General features: G+C 36.1%; 3 protein-coding genes, 1 long non-coding RNA gene and 1 other non-coding gene across 9 annotated transcripts in view; 1 reads left to right on the top strand and 4 right to left on the bottom strand.

Annotated features, from left to right (window-relative positions):
* LOC105666383 overlaps positions 1-2,299 on the bottom strand; it is a 77,462-nt gene extending 75,163 nt beyond the window's left edge. The window contains exons 1-2 of one of the 3 annotated variants that reach the window (XR_007226129.1): positions 2,151-2,299; positions 2,016-2,074 (exon numbers count right to left, since the gene is read on the bottom strand). This is a non-coding gene — a long non-coding RNA (uncharacterized LOC105666383). The remainder of the gene's footprint in view (positions 1-2,015; positions 2,075-2,150) is intronic. The other 2 variants (XR_007226130.1, XR_007226131.1) reach the window with 2 other exon arrangements.
* Positions 2,300-2,372: 73 nt separating this feature from the next.
* On the top strand, positions 2,373-4,151 carry LOC100645535 (cyclin-H). Its single transcript, XM_003399984.4, has 6 exons — positions 2,373-2,605; positions 2,908-3,132; positions 3,196-3,369; positions 3,445-3,670; positions 3,750-3,861; positions 3,977-4,151. Exons 1-6 carry the CDS (start codon positions 2,489-2,491, stop codon positions 4,116-4,118), a joined length of 996 nt encoding a protein of 331 aa, XP_003400032.1. The 5' UTR covers positions 2,373-2,488; the 3' UTR covers positions 4,119-4,151.
* Positions 4,134-13,716, bottom strand: LOC100649467 (homeobox protein ceh-19). Its single transcript, XM_012315364.3, has 5 exons — positions 11,227-13,716; positions 11,020-11,139; positions 6,871-7,097; positions 4,983-5,119; positions 4,134-4,924 (listed from the first exon to the last, which is right to left on the bottom strand). The coding sequence occupies exons 1-5, from the start codon at positions 11,399-11,401 to the stop codon at positions 4,711-4,713; spliced, it is 873 nt and encodes a 290-aa protein (XP_012170754.1). The 5' UTR covers positions 11,402-13,716; the 3' UTR covers positions 4,134-4,710.
* Positions 5,336-5,408, bottom strand: TRNAM-CAU. The gene has a single exon. It is a non-coding gene; the product is annotated as a tRNA-Met (tRNA).
* A 144-nt stretch (positions 13,717-13,860) lies between the features above and the next one.
* LOC100645773 (UBX domain-containing protein 4) lies at positions 13,861-16,390 on the bottom strand. Of its 3 annotated transcripts, none has more exons than XM_012315366.2 (7): positions 15,994-16,390; positions 15,664-15,798; positions 15,179-15,591; positions 14,832-15,107; positions 14,425-14,751; positions 14,106-14,338; positions 13,861-14,022 (listed from the first exon to the last, which is right to left on the bottom strand). In XM_012315366.2, the coding sequence occupies exons 1-7, from the start codon at positions 16,073-16,075 to the stop codon at positions 13,896-13,898; spliced, it is 1,593 nt and encodes a 530-aa protein (XP_012170756.1). In that variant the 5' UTR covers positions 16,076-16,390; the 3' UTR covers positions 13,861-13,895. The 3 variants fall into 3 exon arrangements, with proteins under 3 accessions (XP_012170756.1, XP_012170757.1, XP_003400033.1); XM_012315367.2 differs by having other exon boundaries at positions 13,861-14,019; XM_003399985.3 differs by having other exon boundaries at positions 13,861-14,031; positions 15,994-16,388.
* Positions 16,391-16,407: the final 17 nt, after the last annotated feature.

The following is a 16,407-nucleotide window of genomic DNA, read 5'->3' as shown; positions in this document are numbered from 1 at the left end:
CTAATGGTGGCCATTTTTAAGCGAGAGAAAAGAATTGTGACCACCAACTTCATATAATATGCAAACAGTACGTCCATCATGACGAACAATACACGAGAAGGTTTCGATCGCCGAAGGCTTGCGTGCAAGATACCTGGCCGATCAGACGTAGAGTGTTAGAAGCAGGCGTGATACCGCTTTTTGCGGGTTAACCGACGACGATACCACGGCATGCTAACGGTCATGCGATACACTAGGTCACGCATACAAAAAAGAATTGCATACATATGCAATATTTTTGCATTCATACCCATTGTTCGATGCAACGACTTCAAAACTATGAAGTAGATATCTCCTCCTCTGCTCGTCTACTCTTCTTGAGCTTCGTATCTGACGATAGAAACAACTGCAATTTGATAGAAAGTTCTTCTAGATTGCGGTGAACCATTGGGGTGCGATGGCAATCCACTTTACTCGTCACACCTCGTACACCATACCAGACATTGATTTTGCATTATCGTTACCAGTTAACCGAACCGATTGGTTCCCTTTTCCTCCGTGTTCACGTAGATACACGAGATATCTTGATATATAGATGGTCACGTATAGATGCTTGTCCACAATGATGACGTGTTAGTGTTTGTATTTGTACGAAGGGAGCAAGCTTCGGCGCGAAAGGGTGCAGCACGCAAAGTCGAGGGTGGCGGCAACCGCAATATTAGATTAATGGCGGATGTACTTCACTTTCGGTGCCATATCGTTTCCCGACGTAGATTTCGTCGGAAATTAAACTTCTCGAGTAGCATCGTCCATCAGTCATACAAATTGAAAATTGCCTTTAATTATTTAGTGTTCCTATAGATCGCATATATGGCACGTTTGCAATGTTATATTTTGTTATTTGTGTAAGAATTAATTCAAGAACACTCCAACACAGTTGTTTTATCTCGCATCTAAGATCACCACGATACAAGATGCAGATGCTTGGGCTAAATTTTAAGAGATCCACACTGTACCCGCGACAACGTATCGTCGCATAGCATAAAGAAACATAAATCAATGTGCAAAAAGTAAAAAGTTATAGCCACCGAGACGTCGAGGCAACGTCTTTGCTTGAACAAGCGGCAGCACCGGGATGGCCTCGAGGGCTGAACGAGGTGGAAGAGCAGAATGGGAGATCCCGAGCCTTGATCGTGATAAGATGCAGCGGCGTCGTCGGTTGACAAAGGGTCGTAGGAACGCCCCCTCAGATCCGACGTGCAACCGCTTGCGGGGGCGTACATATTAAAATTGGCCCCCCACCTCTAACCCTGTATCAACCATTCGCCAATCTTGTTTATTACTGGCACGTACAATCACGTTACCAGAAAATATGATCCCTTTTACCGAAAACTCTAACCTCTGTTGTACTCACCAGCTCGTATCTTTGTGCCGTAACTTTGTTGAACATCATTTCTTAACATCATATTCGCAAGACATATTGTCGTTCATAAAATGTGTGTGCGATCTTCAATGTGTATTATATTGTATTTATTTATTATGTTCGAGTATTTTGTTCCATTCCATATTTTTATACTAATGGTTCAGTATTTTTATGCATTTATATATCTTTCCTATAGTAATACTAAATAATGTAACGTATATCCTATATAAATAGTTCGCAATATTATGTGTTAAACTATTTGCTACAGCGTATAACCTATAATGCATTAGAAAATTTCTATTTCTTTAAAACATTCTTTAAAACAATAACATTCACTAAAATGATACTGACAACCTTTGTTGAAAACAATGCTATTTCGATAAGGAAACATGAATACAGATAAATATAAATACGAATAGCAAATAGAAATTCAAAATACCAAGAATATGTTTCTTATACATACATATACATATATTATATATATTCATTATTTTTTACTGTTAATATCATCCTCATTATCCAATATCATTGAAACAGTCAAGTAAATATAGACGAATATAGATGTATTGAAAAGACAATTGCATGCAATGGAAATTGAATTATTATCTGTTACCTTACTTGTTCTGCAAACAGCCTGCCAATTTTTGCATGTGCATCGTAAATAAACACCAACTGTAATAATGCAACGCATTTGTTAATTTTACGTACATTGCTGCATTGTATCGATACTACTGTGAGAAAATATTACATGCTTTTATTTTCTTCACTTAAAAAAATACAAGTACGTCTTCTCATCCTCTGCCGCTGCTTTTGAATCAAACCAGGTGCTTCCTTAGCGAACAAAACTTTTCCTGCGGAGAGGTTAGCGTTGCGTCCATCTTGTAGTTCGCGACCGTATCGACATAGGAATAGGCGCAAAGTGCGTCTAATGCTGCCCTCTGCGATAGACTGGTCGAAACATCGCACGCCATCTTGGATATTTAATGCCGGTTTTTGCCGTGTGATTTTACAGTGTAAACGTCAAGTTTGAGTTTTGTGTTATTGTGCCTAGCGTATTTGAATATACTTATCAAAAGTACAATTACGATGTTCCCGCAAAGTTCACAGAGAAGGTATTGGATATTTAGCGATGAAAATGACTTAACAGCATTAAGAGAAAAAACCAATGCAGAATTTATCCAAAGGCATGGTGCGAATATGAAGGTGAGTTATGCTGCTTGCAGTGATAAATAAACGATGAAATTTTGTATTTTAATTGTCAAACCGTTATCGTGCGTATTATAATTAAAGATAAAAGTATTATTTCCAAATAAGCTGGTGAAGTAGATATTTGACTCTATTGATAATTGTAGCTAAATATGTCGATACATATGTACACTGTTTTATATGAATTTTTATTTGTCATTTTTCAATTTGTTTTTTGGTGTATAATTTTGTATTGCATGCATTGTGATATACACATGTTATTTCCACAAAACATAACATGAAACTTATATTTTAAAAAGCCAGAGCAGAGAGAAGAACATTTTCTATCCCACACAGAGGAACGTACATTACTTCGTTTCTATGAATTACAATTGAGAGACTTCTGTCGTCGCTTCACACCTTCAATGCCACGTGCCACTGTAGCTACTGCGTTGCATTATTTCAAACGATTTTACCTTAGAAACAGTGTTATGGATTATCATCCCAAAGAGATTTTAGTCACTTGTGTTTACTTGGCTTGTAAAGTAATTATATTATTTCCATATTATCATTACATTTCTGCAGTTTGTCACAGTAGTTAATTTTAGGTAGAAGAATTTAATGTATCCATATGTCAGTTTGTTGCTAATATTAAAGGAGATAGAGAAAAGGCATCTGATATTATACTTAATAATGAATTGCTCCTTATGCAGCAACTAAATTATAACTTAACAGTGCACAATCCATTCAGACCTGTAGAGGGATTAATGATAGATATCAAGGTACATCTTCAATACCTTTATATCAGTGTAAGTTCAATAGTTTTGATGTATTTGATAGAATTAATATATTTTTAGACGAGGTATACATCTTTGGAAAATCCAGAACGGTTGAGGCCATATATCGATGAATTTTTAGAAAGGGTATTTTTGACTGATAGTGTTTTACTATATACACCAAGCCAAGTTGCATTGGCTGCAACATTACATGCTGCATCTAGAGCCTCTGCTAATTTAGATAATTATGTAACTGATATTTTGTTCTCTCAAGAACATTTAGTATGTATAATAGAAGCAGTAAGAAGTAAATATATCCTCTTTAATTTATGTTACTTTGTATTTCTACAATATATTTTAATTGACATATATAATATATATTCTAGAAATAAGATCTATGGCTAAATGTGTAGAACCTCCTTCAAGAGAAGTGGTAAGAGCTTTGGAAAAGAAATTGGAAAAATGTAGAAATCAGGAAAATAATCCTGACAGTGAAATGTAAGTATATATTTATAATCTTAAACATAGTTTTAAATATACTTTAAGTATAATGTAAATTATATTTGGTAACATAAGCTTCAACAAGATAAGATTTTTGTATATACTATTACAGTTATAAGCAGAGAATGCAAGAAATGTTAGATGAGGAAGATTTACAAGACAATGAAAAATATGCTAAAATTATACAAGATCAAGCAGCTCATGATGAGAAAATCTTAGGTGTCAGCAAAGTTTTGTCTCCTTCGGCTCTATAATAAGGCAATTTCTGACATTGCATTGATATCATCTTTTATACCTTTGCCGATTGTACACAATAATAATAAATAATTGATTACTTTATAACAATAAGATTTAGGAAAGGATTACAATATTTATTAATACTACAATATATACTATTTAGAGATAAAAATATATTTGTTAGTTTTTCATTAAAATCAGGAAATTGTTATAAAAATTTACTGTATATATTGTATCTCTTTATAATAAATGCGATTAATAAACTTTTTATTTACCTTGTTCATTTTCTATACTTCTATCGTTATTTAAATGAAAATGTTTAATTTTTTACGATTTAAATGAGGATTACGTTTTCACTATGATATATTCTTGGCACGAATTTTGGTTCCATTTTAGTATCATTATTTATTGTGATAATAAAAAATTAACAAATATCTTAACCGTTCTTTAGAATGTTTAAAAATGTTATTAATTTTAACATTTTCAAAAATATATATCACATACCCAGATTTCTAACGATCCAATCCTGCACGACATTAATTATATTGATATTGCATATGAGCTTTACCAACTCATTTGATGTAACGTTAACACGGAATATTTTCGCATTTAAGAATCTTGATGCCTAAAGTCTAATCTTTGGCTTAAATGATATGTCGGATTACTTGTTGGGATGTTTTGGAAAATCGATGTCTGTTGACCCATTGTTAAATTACTTGGCAATGGTTGAACAATAGGCAAGGCAGATGGTAAAGGTACTGTCGCTAAATGTTGTGGAAAAATCGGTGCTCCTGGTTGCAATTGCGCTGGATAATTAAAGAACCTGCAAAAAAACTTTTCCTTTATAAAAAGTCAAATTTTCATTGAATATCGATACTCACCAAAGACGATCCTCGACGAAAATTGGTCGGGGTGCAGGAATACCTAAACTGGAGTAATATTGTTGCGCCAGCAGTTCCACGTCGTTTGTGTACTTCCTTTTCCACTTTGTACGTCTATTTTGAAACCAAATTTTAATCTATAAATATAAGAAACAACACAAAAATTCATTAACAAATACGAGTGTTAGAAAATATTATTCGTTTATAGTAGTATGTTCAATAAAGAATTGAAGTGACCTAGGTGAAGAAAACATTGATTCGATAAGACATTAAGTGAATAACATAAGCTACGAAGTATAATATGTTAAGATCAAGGAAGATCAGAGTTTCTCGTAACCAAAATCAAAAATATTTGCCCCGGGTGAGGATCGAACTCACGACCTTAAGATTATGAGACTTACGCGCTGCCTACTGCGCTACCGAGGCATTTGAAAAGCTTTTCGCCACCACATTTGAAATTGCAAACCTCGCAAGCTTGAGCTTTTCAAATATATTTATACAAAAAATAACGCTATATGTTCTATGTTAAATAATTGCGAAAATACAACAATCTTCAAGGGATATTATGAATTTAAAGAAACATACAAATTGAAGCTCCTGTGTGGAGAAGTGGATCAAGCCTGACCATGAGAAAAAGATGAAACATGTGAGGCAACGCGGGAAAAAATGATGTCACCATCTTGGATACGATTTCTACAGAATTTTCTGAAGGGGAATGCCTAAACCGGATTCAGAACGTTCAAAGCGGTAATATATCCTAATTAAAAAATCGACGCCTCTTCGGTCCGTCGCTTCGAAGCATCCGTTGTCCCGGGATTCTTAGTTCTTGTGGCATGCTGGAAACGTACACACGAATCGGAGAAGCAGTAGAGCAAGAAGAAGGGGACTCCCGGAGCTGGCTCGTTAACTACGAGAAATATTGTGACAGTTATGTCTGCGCCACGACACGTCTCCTTCTTCCCTCTGATCCGTCGTCTGATCATCCTTGCCTTTTGCTGTGATCACGAAGATAATTATCTGCCTCGTTCGCGGTACCCCGCGATATTTCTACCGCTTTGGCAATTATTACAGTTCGCGACATTACTGGTCTGGACGATTGCAACTCGACCGAACAGAAAATATCCAGGGTATTGTCATAAATTAATTAGTTTAAAGCGATGCAACAGCAAGCCATGTTGCATCCTATAAAGTAAATGGAAGAATTATGTAACTGTCGCAATCCATTTCTATAACTTTGTGTAGGATTACGTAGCTAAATCTTTGTTGAAAGCTGAGCACTTCGGATCGCGAGGATAATATTAGAAACCGAATTGCGTAGAAAAGTGAGCAATACAGAGGGTTGCTTAAACGTGGCGCCTATAGTAGATAAAAAGAATCGAATTTCTAGGTAGAATATAATTTCTACGCAACACGATGATTAATTAAAGATTTCCATGAAAGAAAGGAGCGATCGTTTTGCGTTCTCGTCTTCTCCGTGCGAGAAGAAAGGGCGTATAAGTGCTAATTGGTCTTAAAAGGAGATCTTCCCCCATGGCGCCACAATCTGGCGCCTATACATATGGTGACCTTTAAAGCCATAATTCAATGCCCGGTTGAATTTGAGGAACTCAGGATACATGGAACTTAAACTATTTCAGGTGCCCTTAGGCTACGGAAGTCTCAGACGTTATCGCAATTTATTGTGTGGTGTGCATCTTGTTCGAAGCAACTTCAGCGAAATGTGTTTCCCTTTAATCACAGGGGACTCTTATTTAGTAGCTCCAGTTCTTCTCATTATTATGAAATATAATGTGGTAATTTTTCTTCTCCGCATGAAACCGTTAGGTAGATCAGTTTCCGCTCCGGAAATCTTTGGAATGAATAGCGACATAAATTATGTAACACGTACCTGAGTTTCAGTCAGTTTCAGACTTTTGCTGAGCTGTAGTCTTTTCGCCACACTTAGGTATTTGTTCCTCTCGAATTCTGCTTCTAATGACTTAATTTGCGCCGCGGTGAATGCCGTACGAGGCCTCTTCTTTCTTTCGTCATCGCTAATAGCGCTGTCACTTTTTTCTTGAATGTCTCTATCTACACCTGTTGTAGAGTTGGCACCGCTACTGCTGGTACACGCCTCTGGTAACATCGTGGAAAGGATTATACTATTTCTATATGTATTGTGAAGTACATCGGGCGAGAAATGATAATTAAGCCACGTTTCCTTATCGTGTAATTATCGAATAATTGCGCGACGCTGGTCATGTTACTTCAGCGGAATGAAAACGCGTCGTAATTAAATGAGCTCTAATAACACGTGCCTCATGCGAGATTAAATAGCAGACAACTGCGAATTATAAACTATAACATCGTATTCGATGTTTGATCAGGAATAAACGGGACTAGATTTAAACAACTGGTGCGATGACAAAGACCTATCATTAATTGTAAAGCGGTGGTTTATGTGCCGTGACGCGACCTGTTCTCATTTTAATTGCTTTTAAATGAGATCGGCACCATAGACGATACAAAACGCCGTCTCTTTTTAACTTGACCAAACCCAATTACCCCTTTAAGATTTCTTTCCTCATCAATCTCGTTACTTTTTTCCCTCCGTCGAACTTGTTTATATTTATATTTATCCCGAGCTTACAAGCCGCTGGTACAAGACGTCGCGCCTCGCCCATGAGGAATGTCTTTGGGGTCTCTTTTAGTCGACTGGTAACAGGATCGCGTTCTAAGTAGCGGGGATCATCTTCTAATTATCTGCCCATTCGTCATCCGACGAAAAACCCTGGCAGCACGACGCTCCACCGTTGAATATATGTATATACGTCTGTTACTTCAAAAAAGAAAAGTATAACTCGCAACACAGCAATACCATTCGTGTCATAGCGTACGCATACTATACCCTATTTTATCACCTTTAGAAATAATACATTATATATATAAATATATGCATAGTGAAAATTAATACAAAATCCCTTAAATCCCTTGAATAACAGGATCAAATCGCTCGGTTGTTCGTGTCGTTAGAATATAATTAGCATCTCATCTGTATTGAATGTCTTGGAACAAGCACGTTGGAAAGATTAGACCTCATCTATCACTGTATCAAACGTGAAGAGAACCTGTTATTTTGGCATCGATAAATCGATGACAAAAGCTTCCTCCTTTGCAAGAAGAATGGATCGGCTCGAGCAACCCTTGCAGTCAGAGGTGCAATAAATATCTCGAAAAAAGTATTTGCGGCGTGGTTACCGGGACCGCAGAGTGTCGTTTACCGGCTACTAATTGTCAGATGGCGACGTAATTGTCGCGTTTCTCGCGCGTTTTTCGAGACTTCTCTTCTCTCCCGTACTACAGAGTCGTCGGCTAAAACCGTACCGCCTCTAATTCACTCGACGTGAACCACGTCGTACGACGTGCGTGCTTGTGCACGTGTAAATTAAGGAAGGATTCCAACTCGAATGCTGGGAAACAGTATGCGCAGATAATAATATCAAAGGCTACAAGTAGCACGTGTTTACATTTTAGATTTGAACGGTTATATCTGTTGTATTAGCACGATGCCTGTGGACATTGCAGTTAATAAAGAATTAAATCCGTCTTACTCTTCTCTTTAAAGAATTACCTATAGGAAATTTATTGTAATTTCTTCTAACGAAACATTTCGGGAATTTTTTTTTCTAACGGAGCTTTCACACCTTTCGTTGAAAGAAAAGCTAACATTCTTTTCCGGAAAAGATCTGAACGAGCGGAAGAGAAAAATATTTTCGGAGGGTGCTCGCGCGGCTCATTTGTCGTCGACTTTCTGACTCGGTTGCATTGACGAACGAGCTCCGCGAAGAAGAAGGAGAAGAAGAAGAAGAGGGAAGAAAGGGTTGGCGTGGAAGGCTACGGTGCAAAAAGGAGCTTAAAACGTGAAGAAGCGTGCGGTGGAAGCCGACGAGGAGCACAGCGAGCCGAAATAGAACACCACGCCCTCTAGTTTACCTAATTGCTGCGAGCTGCGGTGAACTTGTCTCCTAATTATTCTGTGATGAATGGTGAGAGCACGAGTAGAAATGCGCGATAAAACGTGGCTAATTTTCATTCGTTCGGCGTTGCACGATTTCACACTCGTGGCCAACTACCAGGATAATTAATCCACACGCGTAAGTCATACCCATTGGACGCTTCAGAATAGACAGATGGCTAGATCTTTTGTCATGATCTAAACCATCGTTCACTTAGATTAATATCGTAGACTGCAGAGATTTCAACGAAAGATGTCTCGTTTTACTCTTCAAGGAATTGAAAATGATTTTGAGTCTAGAATTAGACCATTATACGTTTGGTATTCAACGATGATGATATCCCTACTATAATTCCTATATCTGATAGACAGTTGCAAGATATATTACGCGTTGAAGAAACGACCAAGTAAATCGTTTATTAAAAATCATAAAAGTGAGCCGGTAAAAAAGGAAAATATCTTTTGGACGACTTTACTCGTTCGCGAGGCAGCTTTTGCAAAGATTTACGCGTCGCGTTGACGGCTTTGTAGTTGGACGCGACGTCCCACATATCTCAGTTGAAAAGCACGGCGCAAACGAGAATTGTCCTTTCCTTAGATCTCGGATTTATCGCGGTGACCATTACGTTGTGTAAATCACACAAGACAAGGGCCCTTGGTGGAAATTAGTCGTCGAGAATCTAAAACACTCTTGGTAAAATGGAATTGAGCTGAGCCAACTATCGATGTCTCTTCGTACATTATGGCGTGGACATATAATAACACTAGTCCAGTAAATGGATATTCTGTATGAACTGAATCTATGACTCTAAGGAATTGATTCGCCATAACGATCGTAATACGGTTGTAACTAGAAAATGCATCGAGAGATTAAGATATGTAAAGAATTTCTTATTAACGCTGGAAATGGAAACCAAATAGGATCAACTCATAAGATATCGCCGAATGTTATCCGTTCATGGTGTATTTCTTTTTTTTTTTTTTTTTTTTTTTTTTGTACATTCTGTACGGTGGAGATACGAAGACACATTTTGCCGCATTTCCATGGCAGAATTAGCAGGAGACAGATAAATAGTGAACGAAGAGCAGGAACATTGAGTGGGCGTGGACCCTGCAGGAAGTAATGGATCAAACTCACAGTCGTCCGCGCAAACTTACGAATTTGTTACCACGTGAAGGAAGCATGTGGATTCTGTAACAATTACTCCCTTTCACGTTGGTAACAATATCCGAATTAAGTGGAAACAATTACCCATTACTACGCAACGTGTAATAACTGCAAAGTTGGGATACAAAGTAATTTTAGTGTTTCGCGTTGACATCGGAATGTTTGCGTCAACGTATATTACGGATTTTACGACGTGTTTTATTGATTACTTACTTAGAGTTTTAATGAGGAATCTCTAGGTAATGAGAGGCAATTAAAACTTAAAACGATGGCAGCGCAACGAATGATTAAGACTTTAAAAGAATCATCGTGTGTTTTCGAATGATTGGCACGGTATTATTTTAATACCGACTTTTTTATTGTACTATTGTGATATCTTGGTTGGCCGTGCAATTTAAGGAAATATAAATACATAACAGATACGATAAGATGTTTTAAATAATAGACTTTCAACTGAAATAACTCGATAGTTTGCCATTTGTTGAATTAAGACATTTTCCGAGCTTTTACCTCTGTGTTTTCATACAATATATAACCAATATATATCTTTATATATATACCTATATATATGCCTTTATTAACCAAGTAATTTGATAAAGCAAATACAAGTGTGCAACACCTGTATAATTTGTTGAGTTGCGCCGTATAATCTTGCAAAACAGTCTGTCATTAAAATCGAGTATCGCAAACGCGATTTTATAATGATTTCATTTGGATACGTTTAACTGATGAATGTTTATGGAAACATTTAATTTTATCGTAAATGTTAAAACCGACGTTCTTCTTTGTTTCAGTAGAATCGCTCTAATGCATTTCAATTAATTTTCATTGCAAATCAATTGTAATGCGGGCATAAAATTTTCAATTCAGCTTACCATAACACATTTCTGGTTCAGGGGTCGTGCAAACCAGATCCACATCGTTAAATTCGATTTCTTCTGCCATGGACATGGAGGAATCTGGCGCTATCAATTTCCGTTCCTCCGAATCATTTGCTATTTAAATGAATTTTATTTTTTTTTTTTTTTTAATTTGCTTCATTAATCTTCGTAGAATGAAACGGAAATTTTGGACGAACTTACATTCGTGACCTTGCAAATACGTTTCGGTCTGAATTGATACACGAGTTTCCTCTTCGACAGGTTTCTTACTTGGCGCTAAAAGACTTTCGATACTGAAGGAGCATACTTTCGGACTTTCATTCAATTCCATCGATTCTCTATTGGTTTCTGATATTTTCACGTGTTCTTCCGACATTCTAAATTTCGATCGTTCTCAAATGCCTGACACTATCATTTAGATCTCCGTTCGATGTTCCGATTGATTAGATATCCGCTTCAAAGTACTTCAAAGATACGTATCTAGTGGTTTTTTAAGAGTCGATCCTTTAAAAATCACTGCACATGTCTTCACTATGCTTATCACCATCGCATCACAATCACTACCTGTTCGTACAATGGTTCTCAAATTTGATTCGTCGGTAATTAACGAAACATTTTTGATTTTATTCTATGAAAAAGCAGAATGACGTGACTGATGAAGTTGCAAGTACGAGATCGATTCAGATCATTCATAGATATCCGTGATCCGTTCGCGGGATTAGAGTCGAAACCAGCGACTGATTGTCGGGGTTGCTCGCGATGTCCAACAATATTTTTTTTGGCAACCAAGTCAAATTCTTCGTTCTTCGAGGCGGCGACGAAAAGCCACGTGCTCATGACGTCATTGTATGTTCAACCAATCCTATGTAAGTTTGGGCGGTTCTTGGCAAGCACGTGCGTTTCTGAAAGGAGCCCCTAATGATCTCGTACAGCGAGACGGTAGCAGTCACTAAACGGTGGTAATGAGGTACCCATAAATTTCTGTCACCGCCATGAAACGCTGTTTAATAACTGTCTTGACAGAAAGCGAACGCGGTTTGATATCAATTTTCAATCTGTTGCATCCGCATCGAATATGAATTTAGAAGTAGCCTGATTATGCCGAACGTCATTTCAACTTGGAAAATACGAACGATTAATTTCTTTTTAATATTTCAATAATTCGATGACTGTATGATGAGTTATATTCAAATAAGAAAATCGAGAGGAATAGTAGATGCGAAATATGTGTAATACGCGTGTATAGTTGCGAATTTGCATATAATGACCGGGATGATAAATTGAACGGCTTAAATGTATTATTAGACCTGTATTACGATTCTACAGAAATCTGAATTCTCGTAATACGAAATGCGCGATAAGTTTGTCATTTACCTATATGATAAGGTCAGTGTACATTCGTTCATACATTTAATGAGATTATTAGACGCACAATTGTTTATATTAACAGAACGATGAAAGGGATGATAGAATGATACAAAAACTGTTGACAGATGCGAAACTTGGCTACGATTATGCAAACCAACGAAATACACTGCAGAAATTTGTTTCACACTTCAGCCAGCCAAATTGTGACTCTTCTGAATAAATCAGAACCAGATGATATTGGCTTGGAGTTAATTCTGATTCAAATTTATTTATATCCATCGCGTTTGATTTATATTAATTTTCTTACGTTTTGATTCGGTGCAACATAAGAAAAAAAAGAACGGTATAAAAGAACTTCGAATTTTATATCTTCAAGTATGAGGAATACATTATGATGGAACATAGTAGACAGTAAAAGGAAAGAACTAGTAGGTGTGTCCGTAAGATCACATTACTTGAACGACACTCCTCTCGCATGTTCTGCAATATGTTACGTTGCCAGAAAGCTGACACCTTTGAAGAAACAAGTCAGCCAAAATGTTTGTTAATTTTACGCTTAATTGGTTCCACAATCGATAGCATCAAGGTAGCAAGGGTGTAAATTATCGATTGCTTCGAACGTGTCAACCGCAAAATGAAACGGTCGACACACTTCTCTGGCATTTGTCTTCCATCGTTTCCTTGAACATATTTTTGGAATCATATTTCGTCAGACGAAAAATCACACGTCATGATTCCATGTTCTCACCGTTGTAATAAACTGTCGTGTATCATCTTACCAACTACTTGGCGCCATTAATTATACGCCGCACAGAACCGAAAAGCAATGAACTTAAGATGTTTCTGACTGAGTGTAACAACAGGAAATCTTAGGATTTGTGTAAATTTTATATATATATTTTTATTACTTATATAATAACAGAATAAAAGCTTTCTATATAATCGATACATTTTGCTTTCTATCGTAAAATAAAACGTAACGTGATCACTATTCTTAGTATAATTCTTGTTACTCGAAAAGATATCATATCTTTGATTAAACAAAATAATTTTTGTTTGAAGAGGAAATCTCAAAGCATATATAATATAACTTAAAACCCACAATAAATTTAATACTCGTACTACGAATATAAGGATGTATATTCCATATCCTTTTCGGGATGTATGCTTATCTGTCATATAGTAGTTGGAAAACTGCGTTTGGTCCTTATATCATTTGTAACTTATTAAAGTATATTATCGATTTAACATTTAAGAAGATGATAAGTAAACTTTCCTGCTTAAATAAAATGATTCGTTATCCAACGTGTTATCGTAATTGATAATTGATATCGTGATTATAACGACGTAACACTTGATTGCAGTGCGACAGAACAGAAAGATGTAAAAGTTTAATAAAATATACTTTTTATCGAAGATATCGATTGTTTCTGTTGCATATCTAAAATTCTGATTAGTGAAACAAAGTAAAGCTCATTAGAACTTTATTGATTTATAATAATCTACATTTGTTGCGTTGAATTACCGTTCCATGTATTATTCTCATCATTATCATCCCCACCTGATTGTAGTCTATGTACATTTCCTTCAGTTTTGATGGTTGTACTTCCTTGATTACCCAAATATCTTCTAACCAAACTAAATGTCATAAATCGTTATCGCCTATATCTGTATTTCATTTACATAAATATCCTCATAAACGTGAAACCTACCCTGATGAACTAGCAACATTCTGAAGATTTTTAACTGTACCAGCTGCTTTGTCTTCTGAATCGTTATTTCCAGAAGAGTTATTTGGTTGTTTCGGTGTATTATTGCGTGTACCTCCGGTGAAATATCCTATCACATAGTAGTACACAGCTGTGAAAATTGAAAAAGTGGACCAAACGAACCGTGGTAAAATACCAATATCTTGTGTAGATGTCACAGTTGTTGTAACGGTCGACTGAAATAATAAATCGACAATAATAAAGCATCTCGCGAATACGATGAAGAACATGAATATTTTATCAAAGTATAAACTGAAATTACATTTTTCAAAGGCAGGATTAGGATAACTGCTGTAGGAACCAGTTGCAATTCTAAAAGAGTTTTACCGTCATCTTCATGCATTAATTCCCGTCTTGGAAAGGAGGTAGACATCGCAAATTGGTCGAATGGTAAATTAATATTCTCAACAACATAAGTACGCAAATCACGCAAAGTACTTGATGGTTCAAACTGCGCGATATAAGGACTGCCAGATGGCAATCGGAATTGTATTCTACTGACAGTTGGCGTAGATATCGGTGGTTCAGATGGTTCTGAGTTGTTACATTTTTGTTGACTTTGTTGCTGTCCTTGTTGTTGTCCTTGTTGCTACATTTGACAAGGATACATTTTTTCTATATATAAGAAAATTAATTTTATTAGCCCCTTCCGGAAAAGAACATACAAACCTGCTGCATTGCTAATTCTTTTTGTTTCCTCTCTAATTTATCCTGAGCAATTTGTTGCAAAACTTTCTCCCGAGCTGCTGCGTCAGCAGCTTTCTCTCTCATTCTCTCTTCGTAAGCTTGTTTCATTTCTAGATCCTGCTGTTTTTGCCGCATTTTTTGTACGTCACGACCGATTTTACGACGTTCTATTTCACTTTGTCTACTTTTCCTTTCTTCCTCTTCTATACGCTGTTTTCTTTGTAATTCTATTAGCTGCTGTGCTTTCTTTATTTTTTCCTAAAGATATACAATATTTTAATTTTTTTTTATCATAATGCTTTAAATAAAAAATCTTTATGTAACCATACTTCTGGTGTTAGTTCTTTAGTAGGTGTCTCCTTTGTTTCATTGACTGGTTCTGATGGCTCGTTAGTTTTTAAGCTTGTGGATGGTTCTTCCTTAATAACGTTCTTAATTACATTCTTATCCTTATCCTCTGATGTAGCTTGAGTTAATGGTACTTCTCTGCTTGATTTTGGTATGTTATCATTATTTTTATCTATGTCAATTTTCATATTAGCATTAGTAGCACCACTGGCCACAGTAGCTTTTTGTTCTGCATCTATCAGATTGACAGATGCGTTTTTATTTTTTCCTACTTTTGTTAAAACTAAGTCAATTTTAGTAGCTAAATCAGCTGCTGTTGTGGTGCCAGCAATAATTTCCAAAGGTGCACCATTTTCACCAATGAAGAATAGGGATGGTACAGGTACCAATTGATCTGTTGAAAAATGCTTAGGAAAATACAGAATTTTGTTGAAATTTGAACTTGAAATATTTTATCAAAGGATACAAATCTGTGCAAAGAATCTGTAGGTTTCAGATCCACTTTCTAATCGAATTGCTACAAAATCTTCCTGTTCCAAGCGGCAAGAAACTTCTGTAGCATTGATTGCTTCGGCAACCTGTGCAGATGTGTCATCTTTACCTGTAAATAGATGACAAGGCTATTTGTCATATAACATTCATGATACAAACAAAACATAATTATTATAATAGGATTTTGAAAATAAAAGATAATCTGTAAGTATGTTGCTAATTAAATGAAATGAAAAACAATTTAGGTGAAAAACAAGTAATAAAGGATTAAATAATACCTTAACCTAACATTACAAATATATACCTTCGATGAAAACGACAAAAATTGCTTTCCTTGATTTTGATGTTGCCACTGCTTCATTGATGCTACCTTTAAACCACTTCATGTTTTTTGCAAATTAAGGATATTCGTGTTCTATTGTGTTATCAGTTGATAATGACGTAATGAAAAAGTGAGTTCAATCACTAGAAATTTTCTATAGAACTTGACGTTTCAAAAACTACGTAAGGTTTGGTTAGGTAACTATTGAATTGTATTAATGAATTGGTCCATTGCATTGAGCATAATTGTCCGTTTGTCTTTATATTAATTCAGTAAGGTATATATAAATAGCTGTAACCACAATCTTGTGTGAATATGCAAAAATAAGCCTTGTGAAATGCAAGTCAGTGTCACGTAACGCTATTGTAGACAAGTTATTCGCAAATTGAAGGTAAG

Source organism: Bombus terrestris, chromosome 13, assembly GCF_910591885.1.
Source record: "Bombus terrestris chromosome 13, iyBomTerr1.2, whole genome shotgun sequence".
Lineage (NCBI taxonomy): Eukaryota > Metazoa > Arthropoda > Insecta > Hymenoptera > Apidae > Bombus > Bombus terrestris.
This window is presented reverse-complemented; position numbering and strand designations above follow the sequence as displayed.

Bases quoted from the DNA above. Each gene is read 5' to 3' on its own strand.
- LOC100645535 (XM_003399984.4), top strand. From the start codon at position 2,489: ATGTTCCCGCAAAGTTCACAGAGAAGGTATTGGATATTTAGCGATGAA. The intron at 3,133-3,195 runs GTAATTATATTA...AGTTAATTTTAG, and splicing joins GTGTTTACTTGGCTTGTAAA to GTAGAAGAATTTAATGTATC. The intron at 3,671-3,749 runs GTAAATATATCC...TATATATTCTAG, and splicing joins TATAATAGAAGCAGTAAGAA to AAATAAGATCTATGGCTAAA.
- LOC100649467 (XM_012315364.3), bottom strand. From the start codon at position 11,401: ATGTCGGAAGAACACGTGAAAATATCAGAAACCAATAGAGAATCGATG. The intron at 5,120-6,870 runs GTACGTGTTACA...TTATATTTATAG, and splicing joins TGAAACTGACTGAAACTCAG to ATTAAAATTTGGTTTCAAAA. The intron at 4,925-4,982 runs GTGAGTATCGAT...GTTTTTTTGCAG, and splicing joins TTCGTCGAGGATCGTCTTTG to GTTCTTTAATTATCCAGCGC.
- LOC100645773 (XM_003399985.3), bottom strand. From the start codon at position 16,075: ATGAAGTGGTTTAAAGGTAGCATCAATGAAGCAGTGGCAACATCAAAA. The intron at 15,592-15,663 runs GTATCCTTTGAT...ATTTTTCAACAG, and splicing joins CAGATTCTTTGCACAGATTT to ATCAATTGGTACCTGTACCA. The intron at 14,032-14,105 runs GTAGGTTTCACG...TATGACATTTAG, and splicing joins AATGTTGCTAGTTCATCAGG to TTTGGTTAGAAGATATTTGG.